The sequence below is a fragment of the Vanacampus margaritifer genome, chromosome 15 (assembly GCF_051991255.1).
Source record: "Vanacampus margaritifer isolate UIUO_Vmar chromosome 15, RoL_Vmar_1.0, whole genome shotgun sequence".
NCBI lineage: Eukaryota > Metazoa > Chordata > Actinopteri > Syngnathiformes > Syngnathidae > Vanacampus > Vanacampus margaritifer.
Window position 1 is genome coordinate 6568595 of NC_135446.1, and position 24068 is coordinate 6592662.

Consider the following 24068-nt stretch of genomic DNA (forward strand, 5'->3'; position numbering starts at 1 on the left):
TCCACATTTACCTTTAAAAAAAAAAAAATTTGAATTATTTATTATAGAGGTTGTTGTTTTTTTACCAATTACTTGATTTGAAATGTAACTTCATTAATATACTGATTACTTTGTTTTGAAATACAGCTGTCAAATGATTAAAACAAAATTAGAAAAGTGATTAAAGGCTTTTTATCAACATTTTTTTGCCCACCAAATTTGAAGAGCACCTGTTAATTCTTTCGACATTTAATGTTATGAGTCTTCAACATTTTTGATCCGCTGAACACTCTCATCCTCCTCTTTTCTAATCAGGTAATTACTTGCACAATTTAAAATAAAAATAAAATAAAAAATATGACCCCAATATTTTGACTAGAACAAATATTCTTAATGTCATACGCAAAAACGTATTAAATGCTTTACTTTAATGCATGAAGTTATGTTTATTGCTCAAACACAACCTGTGCTACCTTTAAGGTAACCATCCGCTGTCAAGATGAAGGATCATCTGCGGTCAAAATTAGTGTGATTAATCTGCATTAATTCTTTTGTGATTAATCAATGAGTTAACGCTTTTACTTTGACAGCACTAAATAAAAGTAACTAGATACATCTTACTCGATTAGTGTCTTTTGGCAGATGCCTACAACCCCGCTTAACTTAAAATTGACAACCACGTTTTCCAATACTTAATTGTAAGTACATTATTAAAAGTGATGTTTAAGAGTAAACTTTTTTAATTAACTCATTGACTGGCAGCCATTCTGACTGAAGCAACCCCCTTGCTCCCGGCTGTTTTACTGGATTTTGGCCCACAGAATATTGTGTTGTATTGCTAACAAAACATGGAAGCTACCAAAGAAAGATTAGAGTCTCTTCTTTTATCAGGAAGAAAAATAATATTTCTATCTGTTTCCGTTTTGCAGCATTAGAATATGGTTAAGTTTCATCATTATTCACAAACCTGTTTAGAACTGTGGGTAAATGAGCTTTTTTGCAACTGGTTGATCTCTTATACTCTGCTGCCACCTGCTAGCCGTTTTTGTCATAACTACTATTACTTTACGTTCTTTTCAGTTCAGAGGCTGCATCAAAGCCTTCTGTATGCTCAAGCATGAAAAAAACCCATAAAAATACGTTTTTGGGACCATGGCAATGTTTAAAATAGAACATATTTATATGTTTTTGGGAGCAAATTAGTTAAACAACATTTTTTGACTTATCAAAACTACACCTATAACTATTTAATGTTGACAGATTATTTTATGGCAAAATACAGCATTATTTTCTACCTGCCTATTGGCCGAGACTCCCTTGAAAAGCGGTTCTTTAATTTCAATGGGATATGTCCTCGTTTTTCTTTACTGGTTAAATAATTGTAGCATAACTACAGAACGTGTTGAGAGGATTTGCCTTTTTTATATTTTGAATGTAGTTGTGACTCATTTTTCTGCAGCTTGCACTTCAAGCCAACAGGCAGCTACACAACATTTTACATAAGAGTATGTCTAATAGTTTTTCTCTTCAAACTAAAGGGTTCGTTATTATTTTTCCGACACACGGTCGGCTCTAAAAGTGTATGCGGTGAAACATTTAGGCAAGCGAACCTCATTACTATTCGGGCCGACAAAAGCATCCTGGTCCTCTGCTGGCCTCAGCCCACCCGGCCTGCCTCCTCTTCGCACAAACACAAATGCGTCGAAAAGTCCAAAACAAAAGAGATGAGCTGTCGTAGAATCGCCGGCTTGCTTGTGCCTACGCTGGCGTGGAGGTGAGAGCTGAAGTAACTACCTGGCCTGACTCATCGCTTGCACAAAAACTCTTATGAAACCTCTTTCAATGTGATCGCCCCGCAACAAAACATGGCAACATCACAGTTGACATCCTGAACAGCTTTTTCGCAATTTGACAGCCTTTCTAATTGGCCACTAATAAGAGACTCCTGGTGCCGTGCCAGGTCTGTTTCAAGCAAAACAAAGATGACACACACGCACAACATTTTCTCACACCATTGCACCCTGTTTAATTGTCTCCCTGACATTAAGTGTTATAAATCAAAGGTCTTAAATTATGCATGGAGTCCTGCAGCTCGTTTATAGAGCCTCTGTGTGGAAGAATACTAAGAGGATTTTCACATTTTTGCAAAGCATTTTGGGCCCGGAAATTGCCACGTCCAATTATATCAATACATAGCTTGACTGGGAGTTCTTTTTAGAGGATAAAGAATACAGTATATTGCCGTGGGTACTGTTATAGTCTTTCTACTTATATCACTGCATTTTTTTGTGGGTGAGTTCTAGTGTTAATTTCGTCAACGAAGACCAAGCAAAAATAATTTCATCAACGAAGACCAAGCAAAAATAATTTCGCCAACTCACATTTTTGACTGGACTAAAACTAGATTAGACGAGACTAAAACCCTCATTAATAAACAATAACTGCGACTACAGTCTTCCCTCGTTTTCCGCTGGGGTTAGGTTCCAAAAAATATCTGCAATAAATGAAATCCGTGAAGTAGTTAGATTTATGTTTTACATTTATTATAAATGTTTTAAGGCTCTAAAAACCCCTCACCACGCAGTTTATACACTTTTCTCATCGAGGCATTTACAATTTCTCACATTTCTCTCTTGTTTAAACATTCTCAATGTTCAAACCTTCATAAATTTTATAAAATAGGTACACAACTGATAAACAATGCATGCAAAATTGCACTAAAAAAATCTGCGAAACATAGAGACCGCGAAAAGTCAACCGCGTTATAGCCAGGGAACACTGTAAATTATTACGCATTTTGGTCGACAAATAAAGACGAAACAAAAATGTATTTCACTTAATAAAAACTGGACTAAAATCTATGGACATTTTAGTTCATGAACAAAAACGAGACAAAAATTATATGATTTTGTAAAATCTTGTCTCTGGTAATCTGTCACTGTGACACTGTCATGTGACACACAGCAACACACCCTCTTTCAAATCTGCAGCTAGCGAGTGCAACACACACAAACACATGGGACAGACAGGAGGTGGATTAACAGTGAAAGGTAAAAAAAAAAAAAAAAGTTAATTAAAGTTATAACGTCACATTAATCCAACGGATATAACGTTCCAACAATAATGTCAATTCAACTGCTAACTAATGCTGACTAACTTACTAACTCATAGGATGGAGTCATAGTAACCACTTGTTGATATACTATAATTGTGTGTCAAGTTGTTTTTCATCAAAATGATGAGAGAAAATTTTATGTGAAATAGTTTTAGATCCGAAATGTTCAACATATTCTGTTGAGGAAAAAAATATACAGGGGTAAAATTATTGTCCTGACTAAAACTAGACTAAAACGTTGACAGTTTTTTTTATTACGTTTTCTTGGACTAAAATAAAGACTAAAATGCTAGATTTATAGTCGACTAAATAAAAACGGTTGACTAACTATGTTAAAACTAACAAGCGGGATTGAAACTGGAATAAAACAGAGACTAAATTTAAAAATGACGGACAAAATTAACACTAGTGTGTTCAAATGTCGCCTTGCATAAAGGATCACAAATCACAATCCAGCCACTAACTGTGCTAAGAAGTGCCTATGTTCGCATTAGCCTTACTTTAGCGAATGAAAGATTGGCCTTCTTTCTTCTGTAGGGACGACAAACAGTTATACCAGAATAAATTCATTTAAATTGAATCCCCAAAACCCAGTTACAAATTTACTGACAAAGACAAAAACAAAGGACATTTTAATTATATATATTTTAATTATATATATTACTATAGTATATATAATATACTATATACTATATAAATGTAAAATGCTTCAGTTAGTTATTGTGATTTTATTCTATTAAATGCTTCTTTTTTTCCAATTTTAGTTTTGCTTAGTTTTCACTAATTATAATCACCATGATCTCAAAGCACCACTGTATTTAATTTGGAACGTATAAACTCATACACTAAGTGTTGTGTCACACGCCCATTAATGACTATGTACACCACAGAATTTTGTGGCAAAAGATGCAAATCTGCCCTCCTAATGCACTTTGAAAAAGAAAAGCACCGCAAATTGTTGCTTTAAACATCTTAATGTGACATCTACTTTCATAACTGCTCTGCCGCGTTGATAATTGAAATTGCAACCCTCAACAATGCGGTAAAATAATTCACTTGTGTGCAATCAGCATGCGTGGGAACAAGACTGCTTTGTGAAAGTCTGACGCAAACACAACAATCTGTGCTTATTTGATGACACCATAATAGATTATAGCCCACCTTAATGGTCATTAATCTACAAGTAAATCAAGATAAGCAATCTAGATTCCTGCTGCGTCTTTTATATTACGCAGCCAGTGTCAGCTCAGTCATGCACAAGTCGGTCCGTATGCTGCGCTTCGACAACATCAGATAACGCACAGACTGTGACTTCCCGCATAATTGCCGCATCCTTCAGATGCATCTGAGGGACGGCTCGTGATAAATTACTATACTCCCCAGTTCTTGTCAAGTCTTTATTTGTCCTCTAAGGGAAGGTGGAAAGAAATGCTGACTCAGTATATTAGCCGATTGTGAAGACAGCTTCTCCAGTGAGGACAATGTGACAACGTCCTTGTCTTTGAGGCTCAGCTACTGCAAAGTGCGCGCATGCAATCTCAGGTAGAACGTTTCAGGCGGTTTGCATTTCACACTGTTTTTTGACATCTCTGGCCAACAGGTTGCCAGGGGAAACTGCTGATGCTGTTGTTCTCTGGCGGCTATTTATATCAATAGTGTGATTGCGTTTTGCAACTCCTTGCAGGCTTCCTGTGGAGACGGCGGCCACGTGAGGCTTTCAAATTGCTCCTCTGGAAAGAAGAACTTTACATGCGCACAAAAATCAGCATGACTCAGACTGATGTCACGGCACTAGACTTGTGATGACACAGAGAACTTGTTGTTGGAGAGAAATACAATCAATTCGGACAACTTCAAAAAAAATTTTTATGAAGTATAGTACCTATTTTTTCCCCGCATTAATTTTTTTCAACCTAGACAGACCTAAAACGTAATTTAGTCTGTTGTTGAGTTGCGATTTTTTTTAAGGTCCTCTTCCCATGTGTTTTTTAAAATAAAATAAAATTTAAAAAAAAACACAAAAGCAATAAACTAACCTGTATTATAATAAATCTTCTTGGTTAGGCTTACACCAGTTTTCCTCAAATTGGGGGACGGGTAAAGTGACACTGGGGTCGGTGGTTTTTTTTGTGTGTATCCTCAGTGAATGTTTTTTGTTTTATATTTGGGCCATACTAGAATAAAGTGTAATTGTACATCCACTACAGTAGGTGGCAGTGGCACGCTCACTGCCAAAGAGTGTGCAAGGTGTATTAACTCCTCTGTAGTAACAATTTAATGGACAAACGAAACTATTTATGGATGCGGCAGAGAGTTGGGGTCGCATAATATTTTCATCTTCCTCGGGGGATCCTAACAAAAATAATTGAGAAGCACTGACTTATGCTAGGCAAAGGAACCAAGAATTAAATTTTACGTATCTACTTCAATGAGAGTTGTTAATTTAATAAACATTTTGACTTACAGCGTTCACTATGACAACTAGATAAATAAATACTTGTCACTTTTTTACTCGCGACTGCCACCTCTGTCCCAAAGCGTGACTGCAGCATGTGTCAGGCTCGTTCACGGTGCACGCGACAGCCACAGCTGACAAACGAAGACATGACTTCAAATGAGGCAAGAAAAACTCCACCCCTCCCCTCCCCAAAGAAACTGTGGAATGTGAGGGTCCGCACACTCTACTATAAAAGGAAGATAAAAGCTGATAGGTGCAGTCAGAGTATAACAGTAAGGGCTCTTTGTACTCATCTGGGCATTGGTGGAGCATGCATGATGTCGAAAACGCTTTAATAATACCTTTTTAAACCACAACACAATTGCATTCTAATATAATGCAATGTTGATTTGAATTCAATTAATTGATCAGCCCTACTTACCTGTGTTTGACCCGGATAGGTTATATCTGGAATTGGCCTTTTTGATGATGTTGTCGTGGATTTGGTGCCACTCACTTTCCGTATTGCACCTGAGACACCAGAGAGGGCAATAATCACAAATTCAGAGTTAAAACGTGAATTGTGAAATGAAATAAAGTTGTGAAATCTCATCACTCGCTATAATTGGTCTTCGAAGTCTGTTGTCCAATGAAACAGGTGGTGGAGCGTCGGCTGTTTACTTACGCATAAACCTTGAGCAGGTGGTCGTCCTTGGAGTCTGCCGTGAGCAGATCGGCGATGCTGATGACAGCGCAGCCGAACGGACGGCGGTACTGAACGCTACACTGGTTCTTCTTCTCCCCGGCGCCCATTCTCCCTGCACAAGGACGAGGACGTGGAAAGCTGTTTGAGAATGTTCTCACTAGTACATATTTCCACAACTAGTGCTGTACTAGTAATATTAGAAGGCCTTACTGGTGGACACGTGTCACACACAAGTAGCCACCCAAACCACACTTGTAGCACCAATAACTTACTGGTAGTTTTGCCTCTTTAGTGGCATATACTGAAGCTGTCCTACTAGTAGGGTTGCATGGTGTAAGTACTGTGGTACATCGTCATCTAAAAAAATATATACCATTCTTTAAAAAAATAAAAAATAAAAAAAATTATCAAAATCTTTTAATATTGGGAAGGTAGTTTTGACCCCCCCCCCCCCCCCCATTTTCATCCAGTTTTTCGTGGAAAATGTAAAATTAATCTTTCAGTATTTTTCAAGAATTTTAGAGATCTTAAAAATCTCCTGCACCCCACCGCCTTGCCCCAAAATGCATTTCAATAGATGTTTATCTCACTTTTCAGAGAATTACAATCCAGAGACAAGAAATGGCGACAAGCGTACCTATTTATTACTTATTACTTACTACATATAGTGTAGTGCATGTAAAATTTGGATATAAATTTAAAAAACACAAAATATATCTCAAATGTTCAATAGTGTTTAAAAAAGTTCAATGTTCTGAATGGTTTAAAATGTTAAAATAATAATCCTAATTATTATATTAATATTATTAATTTATTTTAATTAATAAAAAAATAAAAGATGTTAAAGTTTGTTTTGGTTAACCATTATGATTTCAATGTTGTTGATATAATTTTGCCATATTTCTGTATCGTTTCAGTATCAGTATCGAGGTATTTTATACAGGTAGAGCACCGAAATACAATTTTGGTTAAGATCAGGGGACGTCTGGAGAAAAATAAATAAATACATAAATAAATAAATAAAAGATCAGGGGATGTCATTATTTGTCAACTGTGGGCATATATGAGTATCAAATATGATATGAGTCTATAAGACTCTTTTGCGGTAAAGGGCTATATAATTAAAAAATACATTGACTTGGTATTGTGACAACACTGCCTACTAGTACGCCAAAGTTGTCCTACTGTTTCTACTAGTGCAACCGGTCATTCTACTAGTGCGTTGAATTGTCATGCCCACCTATTCTTATGATGTGCACGACAATGTAGACATCTTTCCGTAGATCGCTGCTACCCAGATCCTGGTGAGAACATAAACCATCATTATGACACACTTGGTTTGGGATTTATGACACTGCGTGGCATTCAGCACTTACCACAAACAGTGTACACTGTCTCTCCGTCTTCTCCGGCGACTTGGGCAAGCCACTCTTATTCAGCCTGACAAAGAACCTTTCACTGCACCAAGAAACAAATTGGAAGACAAACAGGATCAGCAAGCGTCACTGTGAAATTTCAAGCGCTCATTAAGTGTAAATAAATGAATTGTAAATGTTGAAAAAAAGGCAAATGGAGTGCTATGAAAGAGAAAGTAAGAGAGAAAGGATAATTTTTCCGCATGTTGGACAATAACAAGAGTGTCCATCAAAAAGTGCCAAACTAACTCGAGCTCTGACACTTTTGGAAAATGTGAACTTCATGCTGGAAAAACACATGGGATCATATTTCAAGTCAGTACAAATGACCAGAATATTAAGCGCATGACGGACAAAAGCAGAAAGGACGGCTCACATTTGCACTGCCGGACGAAAAAAGAAGCGGCCGAGGCGTCCTGCTGGGCCCTGGCAAGGCCGGGGGGCTAATCCAGTTAGGTGACTTTCACAGTTGGTGCGATAAGCAGAGAAAGCCTTGTAATGCGCCACAGCGCCCGACAACCAGCCAACTTGCTGACGCGACTTGCTCACACTGCAAGGGCAGAACGCACTAAAAATTGAAACTTACAACTCTGTGCTGTGACATCTTCAACAAGTCTTTTATGAACGCTCATGTTTGATGTCAATAATGCCAACATCTCAACAAAGCAATTTCAAACAAATGCACTTGTTGCCCATCAAGGTTTTGTGATGAGCAGAAGGTTCGTTTAAGAATTCCCGCCTTGTTTCGTTTTCTTCTAGCCCATTCCCAGATGGATTTTTTTGAACCAACACTTTGGGGAACCAAACCAGCTGGTGTTTTTGGTTAGGTTGGCACGTGTGTTTGAATTATTTAGCCATCAGATGATTTATTGTGTGAAGGCTGAAGGCATTTACACACGTTATTCACATTTGTTATTCAAGTGGAAGTCAACCTTTAACAATTCTTGACAATAATATGTTATATGAGACCTCACTAGTTTAAACATAACATTCTGATGAATATTACATTTATGGAATATGAGTTATGAAGCAAATCCAGCCATTTTTATCCATGTCAGGGGGCGGCCATTTCTCGACTGAAGATGACATCAGTGTTGCTCAGGCAACGACCAATCACAGCGCACCTGTTTTCTGAAGCTTTGATCTTTGATTGGTTCTTACCGGAGACATGAGCAACATTGATGTCATCTTTAGTTGACAGCAAGTGGCAAAATGGCCGCCCTCTGGGGTGGATAAAAATGGCTGGATTTTGCTGCTTAACTCATATTCCACTAACACGATATTAACCAGAATGCCATATTTAGGCTAGTGAGGCTGCATACAACATAATAAAACATTTTTTTTAAAAAGGGGGTGATTTCCCCTTTCATCCCACTTTATTCACACGCTTCTTCTTCAACATTATTCATCCGATTCACATCATTCTAAATTCAAATTATTCAAAAAATTCATGCCATGGGTGCTTCTTTTTTTTTTTTATTCCAAAAATTCAGATGACCCGTAATTCAAAAATTTACAGTGAAAAATTCCCCATTCATTCCTATTGGGGCCAAATTTCCCACAAAACTTTATATTGGTAAATTCAAAATAACAGATTCACATTCCCATTTGAAATTTAAATCATCCGACTTACTCAATTTACCTTGTGAATTATTTTCAACATGCCAACATAAAAAAAATATCCCATATTAGGACATATTCTACATTATTCACTAAAACCTCAACATTGCTTGGCTGATTCAATCTACTCCCACTTCAACATGTCAACATCATTCAAGCCATCTCATTTATTACTCCCATTCACAAACTTTCTACAGACCAAATTCCAAATATTTGCATATTCACCTCCATTTTCCACATATATTGACCAAATAAAACCATTCCAACTTCGAAATATCAGCTCATTCCATGTCATTCAATTTCATTTCACGTCATTCAATATCATTTTAAATCGTTCCAAATTATTCCACATGCTTCAATGTTTTTTTTCAGCCTTTCAGCCTTCCAACACAATTTCTCTGAAAATTGCAAATCTAGTTAAAAAAAAAAAGGCTTCAACAAGTTCAAGCATTTATAAGTTAGATTTGTCACACTTGTATTCCTTTAGTGGAATATATTCCCTTCTTTTATCTTCACTTGGGAATTAGATGTGGATGCGTTTTCTCCTCATTAACTGCTCCCTGTGACTTTCCATGCCATTTATCCGACCATAGAGAGACAGATTCCTGTGCATCAGACACCATGCTTTCCTCCACCTTAATTAGCAGTCTATTGTAAAAACCGGCAATTAACAGCTACTCAAGCACACGCACACACATGTCCTCTCCCCATCCCATGCCAGCCCTCCCTCCTCACAGCTGCAGTGTGTTGATCACCCGAGCTTAGAGAGCTGGTGTTTACCCCCCAGTGGGACCTTATCTGGCTCAATCAGCTCTCGTATTAACACAACATGAATGGCCGGGTTCCCTTCCCTCTGGGCCCGCTGAGCACTCGGCGTTCCCTCTCCTGATATCGATAATTGCATTTGGAGCCGTGCGCTCGCCCCCATGGAAGGGGGAATGGGGCCTGTTGGGTAAAACATTGGTTCTATTAACTAGCGCTGTAGTAAACTATTGGAGTAGAGTAGTATGGTGAAAAAAGAGAAAAGGTCACAATTGTATGTTGAAAGTACAGCACTGTGCGCCAAAGGACGCAGTTTAACACAAAGAAAACGGCGTGGAGCAAGGGAACGGGTGGTGTTGGCATGGTACTGAGACAACGGGTTGGACCCCCATCTGGTTGGCGACACACAGAAAGCACCAGCTCCGGAGTCAAGCAGTGAAATGGCTCCCTGCCAAGCGGCCAGTATAAATGTGTGCGTCTGTTTACTTGCGCCGCCAGACAGTGAGAGACAACGTTGGCAAGGTGCCATGGCGGGACTTTTTTTCCCCCTCCTCGAAGACAACCGATGCAATCGTCGCATCGACACAAACACATCGTTCATAGCTGAATGCATCACCCATGATGACCCAAATACTCGCCCTAAGTGTGAACCTAACCTACATAAGTAATTCCAGTCGATGAGTTTTATAACGCTCCATACAACACAAATTCACCAAACAACACATACAGTATTCACATATGTGTTTAGCTGCTGTAAGACATTTTGATGAGGAAAATGACATACAATAAGTATGCGGGTTGTTTCAGATCAATTTGTTTATGTTTAGGCCCTCCAAAAAAAAATTCCTTGTCAAACAGTGCGTCACCTTAACAATACCATTCAACAAAACTTTTGATAACTTTCACTAATTCATCATCTTTGGATGAAACACACAATGTTTGAGGTCAATCGGATCAAATCTCTAGGAAAAGTTTGTTGAAATATGACTTCTATAAAAGACCAAAAATGGAGCACAATGTAGAAAGTAAATTATAAAATGGTGGCGTTTTGGGCAATTACATGTGCCTCTGAATTTTGGGGTGCAAAAGCAAAATGTACAACCGAGGTGTTTCATAAAAAATAAAAATAAAAAATAAAAATAATAATAATAGTAAGGGGCGCCACTGAGACATTTTTAAAAATCCCACCATATTGCTTGATGCTTATGCAGTTTTATGAGTTTTTGCGAACGTTTGTCAAAACAGCTTTTTCTTGGCGAATAGAGCGTCGCCACGGCAACAGCATTTGGTGAAAACCACAAAATTCATGTTTTAACATCATGGATGTAAATGAAAAATATCAACAGCATATGGAAAGTTTCTTTTTCCCAATATACATCTTTAAGCCACACTCATGAAGATTTATTTATGCTCACATTTGGAATGAGTTCACTGTGTTGTGAAAATCCAGCCTTGAGTCCTGTGCGTGACTTGCAAGAAAGTCCACTAAAAAGAAATCATCTTCAAATGCCTGAGGCCCTTTAAGATGTGTAATTATTCTTTAAAGATTATGGCATTCACTCCCTCAAAGAGCAGTAAGGAGAGAAATCAATAGATAATGGTAATGGTAAAAGTTGAGGAAAACAAAAAGGCTTCTAGCTAACTTACATTGTGGCGATGCATTAGGAAATCAAGACAGAGCCACTTTCCATACTTATGCATTCAGTGTATCCATGCACATAGCGTTTACCCTCATGAGTCAGCCCATACCTAAGTGGTCGGTTCTCCCGGCCGTCATATATGTGGAAGAAGACTTCAAGCTCCTCCCCCAGATTGGCACTCATCAAACTCTTGACGTGGACGAACAAGTGATGGGTGCTGGCGGGTGTCGGCGTCTCCTTCTTGCGATGCCGATGCTCCATCTGCGGCAGGGCATGAAAGCAATACAGGAAAAATGAAAAGCATTTTGGAGACAGGCGTGGAAAAAGATTTAAATATACAAAGGGATGGATTTGTTGAGGGTAACAAAACTAAATCTATAAGCTGTAAATCCTCAAATACAGGATGAGAGCGAATCAAACAAGAGTTAATCCGATTGAAGGAACAATCTCAACACCAGCCAATCACATTTAAAATGTTGTATTTAACAAATTACTTGCGCTTAAATACTGTATTATGTATATGTACTGTATGATACGTACATACTTATGTGTGTACATGCATAAATACGTACATACGTGTGTGTATCACCTGAACAGAATATATGCCGTTACTGCCCCAATTGACACAAATCGACACTGCTTGCATATCATTGGCAGAAAAAGAAGCGCAACCCCAAAAATTCACACTGAATAATTAAAGAAATCTAATACCCAGAATGCAAACTGGAAGCTTCTCACATCACTGACGAGGTGATGTTATCACTACCATTTTCTCAACTCTTTGAGAGGTTCGTCTGATTCTGGACACACGCAAAGAGCAGCAGACAGCTTCATAGGGCAGGTGCCAAGTTCTATTCCGCATTCATTTGTGTATGAGGATGCATAGATGTGATGAGAGTAAACAAGTGTGGAATAAGTGAAAATAAAAAATATATATATTTTAAAAAATTTAATACAAAACAATAATATACATTTTATATATATATATATATATATATATATATATATATTTATTAGTGCTGTCAAAGTTAAAGCGTTAACTGATTAATTAATCACAAAAAATTATCGCATTAATCATGAATTAACGCAGATTAATTTTGACCATAGATTATCCTTTAGCGTGACAGAGGATGGTTACGTTTAAGGTAGCACAGGTTGTGTTTGAGCAATAAACATCATTATATGCATTAAAATAAAGCATTTCATAAATACATTTCCTGCGTATCACATTTAGAATATTTGTTCATGTCAAAATATTGGTGTCATTTTTTCCATTTTAAATTATGCAAGAAATTAACTGATTAGAAAAAGATGAGGATAAGTGTGTGCAGTGGATCAAAAAAATTTGAAGACTTCCTCATAACATTAAGTGTCATATATATATATATATATATATATATATATATATATATATATGCCGTGCTTGTTTTCTTGTATAATCTCTAATCATTCCTAGAAGCAATACAAAACAGTCATCATGTTCCCACAATAAGAGCCCCCATAGGCCTTTGTAGCACACGTGATCCCCATTTCAATTTAATTAATCCACTCCACTCCACTGCGGTGCGGACCACAGCAGAATTGTTCACCAAAACAAGGATTTCACACGGGCTGTGTGCTTGGGTGTGGGCCATTGTGTCTGCATTTCTCTGCGGGTCTCTCTATCTTGTCCCGCCTTAGTCAAAAGTGCTCATTATGTGAACAGCATTTCGCAGGAGGTACATTGAACCTTGCGTCCTGCTGCGCTTGCTTTTGTTTGCGCAGACAACAACAACAAAACGAAACGGATGGATTAAGCGCTTCAATTACCCCTGTGAGAGGAACGTCATCTCACTTTGTGTGTGCGTGTGTGAGTGTAAGATACAATTTTCCCTACACTGTATCAGAGAGATGGTTGTCATGGTAACAGCGCTCTCAGAAGATGTGAAGGAGACGCAGGGGAGGATGCAGAAGTAAGTGTAGTATTTCTTTCAAAATCGATAAAGCTTGAAAATATGCACTGATTTGATTTTTCAGATCAAAGGCCGTTCACAGAATTCCAGATTTTTAACAGCAGCTAATTTTTTTCCATAATTAATTTGATAACTTCATTATTTTTTGTGTATGATTACAAACACATTTTGCCACTTGCTGCGGGCTGAAAATTATATCACATGTGCTCGGGGTTTAAGTAAAGACCAATCATGGCTTAGCTTGCAAACATCACATGGCTAAACCCAGAAAAATTTTCGATTTTTTTGTACTATTTTAAAATAGCACTTAAATTGATCAGGCCATAATAAGGTCATTATTGACAGTAAATTGAGCAAATGTGTTATTTCAGAAGTGTGTCTCAAACTGGTAGCCTTTCACATTGATCAGGACCCAAGAAGCATCTCTCAGCTTCAAAAAGGTTGGTGACCCCTGCAGACAGAGTCCGCATGCAGGTCCACAATGTTCTCAATAAATGATAACATTAGCCAAAAATGTCCACGCTGTCAGCAAGCTCCCATTTTTGCTGTTCAATGGGAAATGACAACTTTCTGGGGTGAAATGAGGACGTCTCAAGGACATCCAATGGTGATATTGACATAGGAAGCACTCACCAGTCTGTAGAGCTCCGTCACACTGATTTCGTCTGGGTCCACCATGCTGAACTCTTGTCGAGGGACCAGATCCAAACCCAGTTGTCTGCAGAGAGTGAAACAGTGGCTGGATTCATATACTGTAGGTGCTGAATGTGAATGGGACTACTGATAAAAGCACAAGCATAAGTTCTGAAGTGTTTTGGCCAATATTATCTGCTCATATTCTGCCAACTGCTTCAGAATTCATTGGATAGTGTTTCACAGTGCAGATGGACAATAACCCCAAGTATGAAGACAAAAGTGAAGCAACTTCACTTTTGTTTCATTTTATTGGTCCCAAATGGAATGACCTGACTATTGTTAATTTCATTAACGAAAACTAAACAAAAATAATTTCGTCAACGCACATTTTTCACTGGTTAATACTAGACTAAACTAGAACCCTCATTAATAAACAATAACTGGGACTAAATCAGTATGCATTTTTAATGAAGACAAGACGAAAATCTTCACTAAAATCTATGGACATTTTACTTCATGAACAAAAACGAGACAAAAATTATATGATTTTGTAAAATCCTGTCTCTGCTAATCTGTCACTGTCATGTGACATATTGTGACACACACCCTTTCAAATCTGCAGCTAGCGAGTGCAACACACTCAAACACATGGGACAGACAGGAGGTAAAGTAAATTATAGTTATAACATAACATAAATACTATGGCTATAACGCTCCAACAATAATATTAATCCGACCGCTAACTAATGCTGGCTAACTTACTAGCTCATAGGATGGAACCATCGTAACCACTTGTTGATATACTGTAATTGTGTGTCAGGATGTTTTTCATCAAAAATACGAGAGAAATTTTGATGTGAAATAGTTTTAGATCTGAAATGTTCAACATAATCTGCTGACCAAAAATAATACAGGGGTTAAACAATTGTCCAGACTAAAACTAGACTAAAACGTCCAGTTTTTGTGGACTAAAACTAGATGAATAAAATAATGTTTTCTTGGTCTGAAATAAAAACTAAAATGCTAGATTCATAGTCGACTAAAAATGGACTAAATAAAAACGGGATCAGGTTGACTAAGTATGATAAAAACTAACAAGCATGATTGAAACTAGACTAAAACTGAGACTAAATTTAAAAATGGCGGATTAAAATGAACATTAGACCTGACTGCGTTTATCTAAATCAAAAGTTTTCCTGTTTGCTGTTCTTCCACATCCACAGCCATTTCCAACTTAGTGCTTCTTACCCTTTATCTTCAAATGTCCCTGAAAGACCCAGAAGAGCTGTCACTAAATATAGAGTGATGGGTCCAAAGAGAATCACAGAAGTTTTTTTCTATCATTTATTTAGCACCCTGTGGCACGGAGGGGAGGGCAATTTAAAAAAAAAAAAAGACAGGTGGAAGACGGGAGCGCGCACACCGAGGAGTTTATGTGACAACAAAAACAAAGAAAAGGTAGAGCGAGTGTCTTTGAACTCACTCGTTACCCCAGTCCAATCGGGCCGTGATGTGCTGCTTGACGTCCCTCATGCGGTCGTGGGTGAGGTGGCCCACCAGCACCTGCCTCCTCAGGTCCAAGATTTCATTCATCACATGCCAAAGGCGGTGGAACAAATCCCCCTCGTTCTTCTGCGGGATGGGATAAGAAGGCCAGAACTCTTGTTACATCAAACACGGCAGATCGTGGGAAACAATCTGCCGCAAAATATGAAACTTTCATGTGAGCGAGTGACTGAATCCAAACGTTCAACTTGGAGAGGATTTGTGCAAATTAGCCTTGGTGTCCTGCTGCTTTTCAGCCTCAAATGAACGCACTCTGATGTGTAAGTATTCATCAGCTCAGTTTAATCAGCGCCCCAGATAACTTAATGGGTCACAAACATAATCAATCCGCCTAATGAATGTGCGTAAAATCGCTTTTGGTGATTGAAATGAACAGGGTCAAAGAAAAGCTCCTTTGTGGGAATACTGAAGCAAAAGTGTTGCGTGTGTGTGTGTGCGTGAGTGTGTGCGTGCGTGTGTGTAGGTTGTTAAAGAATTCGAACCACATAGAGCTGCTTCCACATGGCCCCCCAGTCTCGTAGCGTCGAAGTCATCTCGGTAATGACGGAGTCCTCAACGGGGATGACGGTCTCAAATTGCCCTTTATTCTTGACGTGGGCATTCTTCAGGTGGATGTAACTGCTTGGGAAGATACCCTGTAGGCACAGAACAATCAACATCCCAACATCAATTATCGGTCATATCAAGGGTTTGAGTAAGGGTACAGTAGTTAAATGTTGGCAAGAGGAAAAATAGCTTTCAAAGACGACCTACCTTGACATTTGGATTCTTCAAGATGAATCCTCGGTACCAGCCTGCAGAGACCAAATGGCATTTGTTATTAACTCATTCATATATAAACTTTCTTCCTCTAACGAGAAACTTTCTCGTTAGAATGAGTGCGTACATTACATGGACTACGTGGATTCATGGATACAGGAAGACCCTAAATCCACATTTTAGTTTACTTTTCCGAAAGAAAAGGACAGCGCAGGCCCTATTTGGGTTATATTTTCACCTGGGACTTTATTATATCCTCATACAAGTATATCCATTGCTGCTTTACTTGCAGCCATCAGCATTATCTTGTGTGTGAGAAATATTTGAAACGTCTGTTTCTCATCCAAACTAGAAAGGGTCTCATTAGGACAAGAAATTTATAGGGAAAAAAATAATTCACTTTTTTTTCTTCCCCTTGTCACTTTAGGAGGTCTGTAAAACATCGAATAGACGTTATATAAATATTGAAATGCACAACTTCAGATAATCACTTAAACTACATTGATATTGCATTAAATAAATCCTCGTCAAAGAAATGAAATTATTTGTTTACTGTACTCGTAAAACAGCACAATAGGCTTACCAGGTAATGATTACATAGAAAAACAAGAACAAAGCATTTCAGCACATGAGATATCTGTTATTTTTTTTTGGTGGGTGGGGGGAGGTGTAAGGTTATGTGTCATGCCTTTTTCAACTGCGAGTCGCACAATGTGAATGAAAAAGTTTTCTGAAAAGTGAAATGTATCTAAAAGTGACTGAGGTCCTTGTGAACGAGTAAATGAACCCTCCAGTCAGGGGTGTCAAACACATTTTTATCGAGGGTCACACTGGAGTTATGTTTTCCCTCAGAGAGCCATTAGAAATGTTTAATTTACATCATCGTATTCATTCTCCCCTTTGTTTTGTTTTGTTTGTTTGTTTGCTGGGGGGGGGTAGTAATTTTTTCAAGGAAAATGTATATTGGAGGTTTATCAGCCTTTTTTGTAGACTTTTTTTAGGCTAGTAGACTATTTTGATGGCCATCAATAATACACAGAAGAAAGAAACATAAAAGGAGTTCTTGGACTTAATGTTGGTTTACTCTTCATCAGTTTTTTGTCATACTTGAACTCTTTATTGTTGACGGCGGGATCTTTTATACATTGAGGAATGTATTATGAAAAATGACCCAAAATGGCCCGCTCCAGCATTTCAGTTTCCCTGATCTAGACAGCAACACATCTGCAAGCGACAGCTGACGATTTAAAACTCTGCATCAACGTTGTACAAAAAAGCAGCAGGGGAGCGCCGTTCAAAGTTGCGGGGGACGCGCGTCAGCGTCAACACTTTTGCAGTGTTTTGAAGTGTCGACGGCATCGTCGACATGAGGCAGAACCATTAGCCCGTCTCGGTGAGTGTCGCGCCGCACGTCACTCAGCATCCTCGCTGCTGCTGATCTTGCTACTGCCTTCTGGGCAAAAGGCTTCCAATGGCCGGGCTACTGTCAGCTTCCTTCCTACGGATGTGTGTGCAGTTCCACATCCCTCGGACTGGCTAGCTTAGTGTACAAACAGGAAGAGAAAACGCGCGCATGTCGAGAGGTTTGGTTGACCTGACGACCACACAACCAAAACCTGAACATAAAATAGTCTTTCCACATTTGCCTGTATTGTAACCATTGAATCTTGTACAGTGTCAAGTCCTTTATCTAATGGATTATCTTATAAAATGGTCATATCTTGCTGTGCGGTCGCTTGTACAGACAGACAAGGGAGTAAACCAAATGTTGCTTATTATCACATACCTACTAATGAAGACGAACGACGTCGATTGATAGCAGCAATCAACAGAAAGGACTGGCAGCCCACAAAGTATTCACGATTTGAAGCGATCGTTTTTGCGAGGTTAGTAGATAAATGTTGTAATTAGTAGATAAATGTTCATACGTTTTACTAGTAAACGTACACTTTAACAAAGATTGTAACAGAGGTGTCGAATTGCGTGTTTCAAATCACATTAACGGGTCAGATAGTTAGCGTCCGCTCCAACTGCACGAACACACAGCCTAGTTTTAAAATGCACCTTCTTCAAAACTATGAAGTGCATTTGACTGTTTAATAATGGGGGATTTCGTCTTTGTGCTTGGAGTTTTTCACTCTGGAGCCGGAGTCATATTCATGAAATTACTGCATAGCTTGCCACTACGATAGTCATTTGTTCCATGCTAGTAAACATAACATCATCACAGAGTTTCAATATAGAACGGACTATTTAAAAATAAGTCAGTTAGCATGATAAGTTTTACCTTTGCATTACGAGGTATATTGTCCCCCGGTGTGAGCGTAGCATCTCGTCCCAGAGACTCAGCCGGCGACAAGCTTTTAAATCAGCCCCGGTGTAAGGAGAAGAGACGGCATTGACTACATAATGATATAGGCCGTGCGCTGTGAATTCCGGCAAAGTCGGCGATTTGATTAACTTGTTAAAAACAGCTGGCAACAGAAGGTAAAGGGCAGTTTTCAAACTAGCGCGCTCCAACTAAAGTAAATATCGCGCTCTATGAGTCCCGACTAAATGTGCAACTTTGACTGACAGGCGAACTTCGGGTGAAGTAGTAGATTCCATGGCTCTATGGGCAATAATAACTTTTAATTTGTAAAATAACAGTCGCTAAGTCACTAAGTCGCTTCGGGTCACGTCCACTTCCATTCAACAATCATTTCCTTCCGCCGCCCGTCCACCATAGGCCATTTTCCCAAAACCTTTGTGGCTTGACTTGACTTTCTTTTTTTTTTTAATGATTTATTTTCAACCGTGGTGTCCCCACTCAGTCGTGCAATCTGACACTGATGTACCTTCACCGCCAAAGAAATGCAAAATTCACATTTGACCATCCATCATGACAAGATGATGCAGCATGAATTGGGATGACAGCAAAGCAGCGTACGTGGGTGCGCGTGGAAAAGAAAAGCAGACTCGGCGTGGGCTGCATGGCTGGAAAAGCAGTCAGCTTGCAAAGAAACAGCAGCGGCTGTGATTTGATCCCAGCGCTCATTTTGTGCACCGTCCACCAAGCAAGTCCCTCAAGAAGCTTCTCCAGCAAGCTGTGTGACATTAGCTGGAGTGGAGGTCCTTTGGGTGCAAAAACACACATTGGCGCTTTCGTGCCTGGGTCATGACCGAGCGTGTTTTTCCACGTGTGACCCTTCCACATGAATTCACTTCATTTGCGGACATTTGGTGTGTGCGGTATTTGCGAGGGGCCGCGAGTCGCTGCTCAAGCAGAACCAATTTATTTTCCTTCCTGCGTTAGTTCTCACATCATCCCGTAGAGAGACGCTACATATGTGCTAACAGGCACAAGCGAGACTATATGACAATTACGCATAGAGGAAGTGAAAATGAGAAGAGCTGTGATAAGATTTTGGCATGTCTGGGAATTATTACCTATTCATCCAGATGATGGAACAAAAAATCCAGGCCAAGCCTCAGTTGAGTCATTATTGATTAGGAGGCGCGGCCCACAAAAAAAATTGTATTACCTTCACATTTTTCCAGGATCTGCACCGTGTCACCAATTTCCAGCGGGAGACCATGCTGGACGGTGCCTCGGAAACTGGCCAGCACTGTGAACAATAACAAAAGTGTCTTTAATTAAATATATGCATCCTATTTGTGGTGGAGCATAATTGCACAAGATGATGGTGAGAATACGCGCTTAAGGAGAAAAAAATCTTTCATCTCCAGGGACAACACAAACAATACCAGCTAATGGGATGTAAATGTGCATGAGTAGGTCATCATGATCATGCATTTCTAGAGGTAAACGTGGTCAAGATGAATAGAAAGGAAGGATGAATGGTTTTGAAAAATAATTGAGATTTTTTTCCCCCACCCCTTCATATTGCAATTGCAATTTACTAAACACATTTAACAAACACAAGCAACCAATTAATTAGAATTACAATAAACAATATAAAATCTACTGTACATAAATGTTTTGGTTTCCGTCACTATAAATAAATACATTAATTACCTATACTAAAATAAAGCTTACGGACCAAATGAAATGGAGCAGCACTTTGCTTTTTTCCAATTCTTCATTCCAAATTTGTGATGAAAACAACAACTCAACAACAATTAACTCATTCACTCACAGCCATTTTCACTGAAGCAGCCCCCTTCACTCCTGGCTGTTTTACTGGATTTTGACTGATTTTGCAAGGCCCACAGAATCACAGAATGGAAGCGAAAGAAAGAAAGACTCTTCTTTCACCGGGAAAAAAAAGCATATTTGTATGATTGTATCGGTTTGCCTTTTGCAGCAATTAGCATTAAAATATAGCTAAGTTTCATCATTATTCCCATCCCATCTGTTTAAAACACTGGTGAAAAGAGCTTTTTGCAACATGGAACTGGTTGATCTCTTATACTCTGCTGCCAACTGTTGGCCGTTTTTGTACGAACTACCATTTTTTCAACTGTTCTCTGCAGTTGAGAGGCTGCAACAAAGTCTTCTGTATGCTCTAGCATAAAAAACATAATGAATTACAGAAAATGCATCGTTTCTATTACGATTAATGATACCGATGCCCACATTGTTTCATAAGAAGAATAAAAATCATTCAAATGAGTTGGGATAGCATTTTACACAAGATGTTTTTGTTTTGTTAAATCATTGATGAATGGCGCTTAGAAATTTTAAACCAGCATGTCCGTCAGGACACCCTAAAGTCCACACAAACATACGCTGACAAGTCTGGCCCGACACACAAATGCACACACTGTTAAACGTGTCCATGCGGGTGTTTTGCAGCACTATAGGGTACAAGCGGGCTATTCAAAGTGAGCGTTCGCACCTGGACGCGCACGCGTCAAATGGACGGCTTCACTCTCGATTTTGGAGTGTCTCAAGAGAGATCATCCAGTTTACGTCAACACACACTCCGAACAGCAATAAACAGGATTTGCATGTGTGGAAGTGGGATGTAGAGGCATAGGAGCCAGACACCAAAAAATACTTATTCAATTTGTACATTTTAATCATTTTTTACTCTGCTTTAGTTGAAAGAGGCGCCTGGTTTAGTGTTCACTAGTTCATTTTACACACATTTGGTTTAAGTGTTATAGTAACACTACATAATTCATCAAGTTATGTTGTTGATATTTCAGCTTAAGCTTAAGCAAAACAAATATTGTTTATTGGAACACAAAAAAAAACTACATGAAAAAAGTAGTAAACTAGTACTACTAAAAATACTCATCACATAATCACAATATTGAGGGCAAAAAAAATGCAATTACATTATTTTTCACTTTTTCATTTGTACTTTTTCTGCTGTGGAGAAGGCAAAAGCCAAGTAACATCCACATTCTAAAATCAGGTTTAAATATTCTCATATTGCTTCACACTATATTCAGAGGTGTGCCAAAAAAAATCAATTCACCTAAGAATCGAGATTCTTATTTACTACAATAACCTCAATATAAAATGTCTCAAAATCAGTTTGATTTATTTATATTTTTTATTTTCTAAAAGCTATACAAATTTAGAGCTAGCTACAGTGTAGCAGTTGTTTTTTGTGGGAAAAGGCGCTTTCCTTGCAATTCAAAACGTAATAAATCTAAATAAATAAATAAACAAAATAGACACGTGAATATCTCCATTTGTAAAAGCAAAACATGATGATTCTTTGTATACCCATAGGTTGAAGCAGAAATCATTTGTCAAATCTTTTTGGATCAAAAAAATCGATTCTGAATCGAATCGCAGATGCAAAAATCCGAATCGAATCGTGAGACAGTCAAAGATTCCCACCCCTACTGTATCTGCAATTGTAGCAAAAAGCAGATGATCAGTTCAGGTTCTGACAGCTGAAATTGCTTTTAAAGATTTCTTTAGCAGTTACGCTTGCTCTTCGTGTCCTTCATATTTGTGTTAACATGTTGCCCCGCTTTTTTCCTTTGCTTCTTTAGCTTGCTTGCTCTGCTGAAGCGTTTCTTTTGGATTTTGAGTGTGTCGTTGTTGTCACCCGTGTACATCTGACTTTGCAATCATTCAGAAGAGCAACACGCTTTCTCGTGTACTACCCACAAAAATGCAGCCAGTTTTTTTTTTTTTTAATCCAACCACAGTGCACACACCGCAGCAAATGCATTAACACTTGCAAAGTGTGTCCCATGTATGAATTAACCACCTTGCGGTGAATTATTCAGCTTTGAGTCTTTTTTGAAAGTCTGCTGCATGTCAATCCACAAGCCATCTGCAAGGTGCCCTTAAATGACTGCTCGGCATCAAATGATGCACTGAGCCAGCTTTTCGTCCCATCAGTGTCCCAAAACATAGAAACTAATAACCACTCGGGCCACTAGCAAGCACATTTTTGTCTTGTGAAAAGTTGTGTTTCCATTCTTGACCACATTGCAACAGGTGGGAATATGTGAAGCCATAGATACTGACAAACGTGTCAAGAGAAGAGACGGCAGAGATGCAAGAAGCTTGAATAAAATCTGACGGGTCACAAGCAGGGAGGGAGACGGTGGTCTGACAGAGATGCGGGGTGTCGCAGGGGTGCGAGCAAGGTTCGCGTGTCAACACTCATCTCCATCACGAGCAGTCACCGCATCACTCGGGCACGTCATGTCAAGGTTGTCTCAAGAGAGATATGCTGAACTTGTGAATTTGAAGGAAAGGACAGTCCATCATGACTCGGGTCTAGCAACAAATCACGTTCCAGCTTTACCAACTCATTAAATATGCATGGTAGGTAGGTGTCAATGTCTGCACTAACACCTCAAGTGTCAGTACTGAGTGCACTGGTTTATTTAAAGACGATGTGTTGAGTGGTTATTATATGGCGGCATTTTTTTGCTTGAGCTCAAACAAACCTTATCATTTCATAAGATGAATGTGAAATTACTTCATATACTTCCAGGCCAAAAATGTGATTGATAGTCATATTAAGAAGATGGAGCTTCAGGGTCATTTTCATGTAATTGGATTAATAAATGTAAAGAATTACAAAATAATAATAATGATGAAAAAAATAATTTTTTAGATTGCTTGAAATCCTATTTTCAAAATGATTAGTTTTTTTGGTCATAAAAAAGAGAATTGAGATAAATACACTCATTTCATGGAAAGTCAAAAGCAAATGGATCCTGAACACAAGTTCCTCAACTGCATGGTAAAAAACAACCATATGAGATGCACAATTTACATAAAACCCTGCGGAAACAAGTGCATAAACGATCCTAATTACTTTTTAAACCCATTACACGCTTTTCTATAGAAATTCACAATAATTAATTGTTCTGACACTGACGGCTGTGTTTTAAAAACGAAGCATGTTTTGTATTTGAATATACAGTGGATGGTAATCTTATTGTTGTGTGTTTAGTTTTACAGTTAACTCCAACTGGGATGTCATTAAACAACTCAAAGGATGCTTGGGGGACAACAGAATAACTTACGCTACACACTTTACGCAAGCAAAATG

At 38.6% G+C, this 24068-nt stretch overlaps 1 protein-coding gene across 4 annotated transcripts in view; it reads right to left on the reverse strand.

Annotated features, from left to right (window-relative positions):
• The window catches only part of dock4b (dedicator of cytokinesis 4b), a 108567-nt gene that overhangs the window by 61515 nt on the left and 22984 nt on the right, over positions 1 to 24068 (reverse strand). For all 4 annotated transcript variants that reach the window (XM_077544419.1, XM_077544418.1, XM_077544420.1 and 1 more), the window contains exons 2-11: positions 20112 to 20195; positions 16582 to 16622; positions 16311 to 16463; positions 15746 to 15894; positions 14260 to 14344; positions 11784 to 11935; positions 7614 to 7695; positions 7478 to 7538; positions 6217 to 6349; positions 5974 to 6062 (exon numbers count right to left, since the gene is read on the reverse strand). In XM_077544419.1, coding sequence (XP_077400545.1) covers positions 5974 to 6062; positions 6217 to 6349; positions 7478 to 7538; positions 7614 to 7695; positions 11784 to 11935; positions 14260 to 14344; positions 15746 to 15894; positions 16311 to 16463; positions 16582 to 16622; positions 20112 to 20195 — 1029 coding nt within the window. The remainder of the gene's footprint in view (positions 1 to 5973; positions 6063 to 6216; positions 6350 to 7477; positions 7539 to 7613; positions 7696 to 11783; positions 11936 to 14259; positions 14345 to 15745; positions 15895 to 16310; positions 16464 to 16581; positions 16623 to 20111; positions 20196 to 24068) is intronic.